We start from the raw sequence: 2308 nt of genomic DNA, 5'->3' as shown, positions 1-2308 counted from the left end.
CCCCTCCCCCCATGCCATGCCTAGGGGGGGCCACCAGGCACCCCTCCTCCCAGTGTTGTGCACAGTGGGGAGCCAGGCCTCCCCCATACATAATGGGGAGAACCAGGCACCCCCCTACCCCCTCCTCCATACATAGTGGGGAGCCAGTGGGGGGTCACCAGGCACCCCTCCCCCCCTGCCCTGCCCGGGGGGGGGCCCCCGGGCCCCCCTCCCCCAGTGTTGTGCACAGTGGGGCGCCGGGCGCCCCCCCCCCAGGGTCATGCATGGCAAGGGACCCCCCCAGCAGAGGACCCCCTGCCCCGCCGGGGGACTGAGGGACACGCCCCCCCCTCACCTGCACGATCCTGCGGGGCCGCACGGACAGGGTAGGGAAGTTGCCCCGGCCGTGGATGGGCACAGCCTCGCCCAGGATCTGGTCCAGCCGCCGCACCTGCTCCCAGCTCAGCACGCTGAACCGGCCGCCGGGCCGCTCCGAGCCGCCAGCCCCGGGCGCCCCCGCTGACAGCATCGCAACCCGCCCCCCGCCGCTCCTGGGAAACGCCACCGGAAGCCGAGCCGAAGTCACCCGGAAGCGGGCAAGGAAACAACCGGAAGTGAGGGGCTTAAAAAACAACAACAAAACAATTCTGAGGGGAAACGTCCTGAGGGGAGGCTGAGGAGAACCCGTGTGCGCCGGCGCCGTGTCCGAACGCCCCCGTGCTGCGCGCCGGCTACGCTGAACACTGCAGTCGCCTCGGTCCCCGGAGCCGCTTTATATACCCGACCCGCCGTGCCCCGATTGGCCTGGCCCAGCCACCAATCCCCGCAGCACTCCGGATCCTTCAAGCGCTCTCATTGGCCATAGGGAGCGGTGGGAGGAGGAGCTTCTTTCCAGATTCGCCAATCGGGGGATGGGGCGGGGGGGAAAGGCGGAGCCAATGAGAGGGCTAGGGAAAGCTGGCTCTGGCCCAGAGGCCAGCCTTGTCCCCTTCGCTGTACGGGGATCCCGTCTGTGATTGGTCAGGGCAAGACGCCTGGGATTTAAAGGGACACGCACCGCCCGAAGGAGCTAGAACTGCCTTGGCATTAGAGGGGATCTAGAGGAGAGAAGCTGGAGCTGGGGACTTGGGAGGAGGGGGCTTTGGGAGAATGGAAATGGTGGGGGGATCTGAGGGGATGAAGTTGGGACTGGGGGCATATGTGAATCTGGGGACTGGGGTGGTGCCCTCACGGGGACACCAACAGCAGCTGGGAACAACGGAGCCACCAAGGACTTTGCCGGAGTGTATCGGGCCCAGCGATGTCTTTGTACAGGGGCTAGGGAGAGTCACTCTTTTCCCTACTCAAATCACCCTGCAAGGTCCTAGTTCTGTGGTGATTTATCTGCAGAGGGGAAGTCAGTGACACCCTACTCTAAACGATCTGTCCCCTAGGTCTAGACCTTCAGCAGCTTCCCGGTCCAGGAAATATATCTTCCCCTTCCTCCTGAATTTCTGTGGTTTGCACTGTCATAATAATACCTTGCATTTTATGACATTTGCTAAATATATTGCGATGCACTGTTTACTTCAGTCCATGGCTTCGAGGCTTTTGCATAGCTTCCCTCCCTAACTAGGAATTTTGTGAATAAACCTCAGCCTGAGCCATCTACAGTGCTGGTCATGGGGAGTTAAACATGCCTTATGGTGAGACTGAGCGATTAAAGGAGCTCAATCTATTTAGTTTATCAAGAGAAGGTTAACAGGCGACTTGATTGCAGTCTACAATTACCCACACAGGGAAAAGATATGTGATACTAGAAGGTTCTTTAATCTAGTAGACAAAGGCATAACACAATCCAGCCTCAGGAAGCTGAGGTAATTGAAGTTCAAAAGGAAAATAAGGTGCACGTTTTTAAAAGTGAGGTTAATTGACCATTGAACCATTTTACCAAGGGATGCGGTACATTCTCCATCGCTTGGAGTCCTGAAATCAGCACTGGGTGTCTTTCTAAAAGCCATGCTCTAGTTCGCCCCCAAGTTGTTGAGTTACGTGCAGGAATCGCTGGGTACAATCTATGGCCTGTGTTACACAGGAATAGGGTGACCAGACAGCAAATGTGAAAAATCGGGACAGGGGGTTGGGGGTAATAGGAGCCCATATAAGAAAAAGACCTAAAAATCGGGACTGTCTCTATAAAGTCGGGACATCTGGTCACCCTACACAGGAGGTCACACTAGACGGGCATGATAATCCCTTCTGGTCTTAAAATCTCTGAATCTACAAGAGTGCCGGGGTGGATCTGTGCTGTTCTTAGCGAGTGGTATAGTGATTTGTCACGGGCTGGAAT

The 2308-nt window shown here is 57.3% G+C and overlaps 1 protein-coding gene across 1 annotated transcript in view; it reads right to left on the bottom strand.

Annotated features, from left to right (window-relative positions):
* TENT5B (terminal nucleotidyltransferase 5B) overlaps positions 1-704 on the bottom strand; it is a 9921-nt gene extending 9217 nt beyond the window's left edge. Inside the window, exon 1 of the mRNA XM_024203334.3 lies at positions 335-704. Within this exon, the coding sequence (XP_024059102.2) occupies positions 335-508 (174 nt within the window). The 5' untranslated portion in view covers positions 509-704. The remainder of the gene's footprint in view (positions 1-334) is intronic.
* Positions 705-2308: the final 1604 nt, after the last annotated feature.

This window comes from Terrapene carolina, unplaced genomic scaffold, assembly GCF_002925995.2.
Source record: "Terrapene carolina triunguis isolate 2854851 unplaced genomic scaffold, T_m_triunguis-2.0 Scaffold236, whole genome shotgun sequence".
In the NCBI taxonomy this organism is placed as follows: Eukaryota; Metazoa; Chordata; order Testudines; family Emydidae; genus Terrapene; species Terrapene triunguis.
This window is presented reverse-complemented; position numbering and strand designations above follow the sequence as displayed.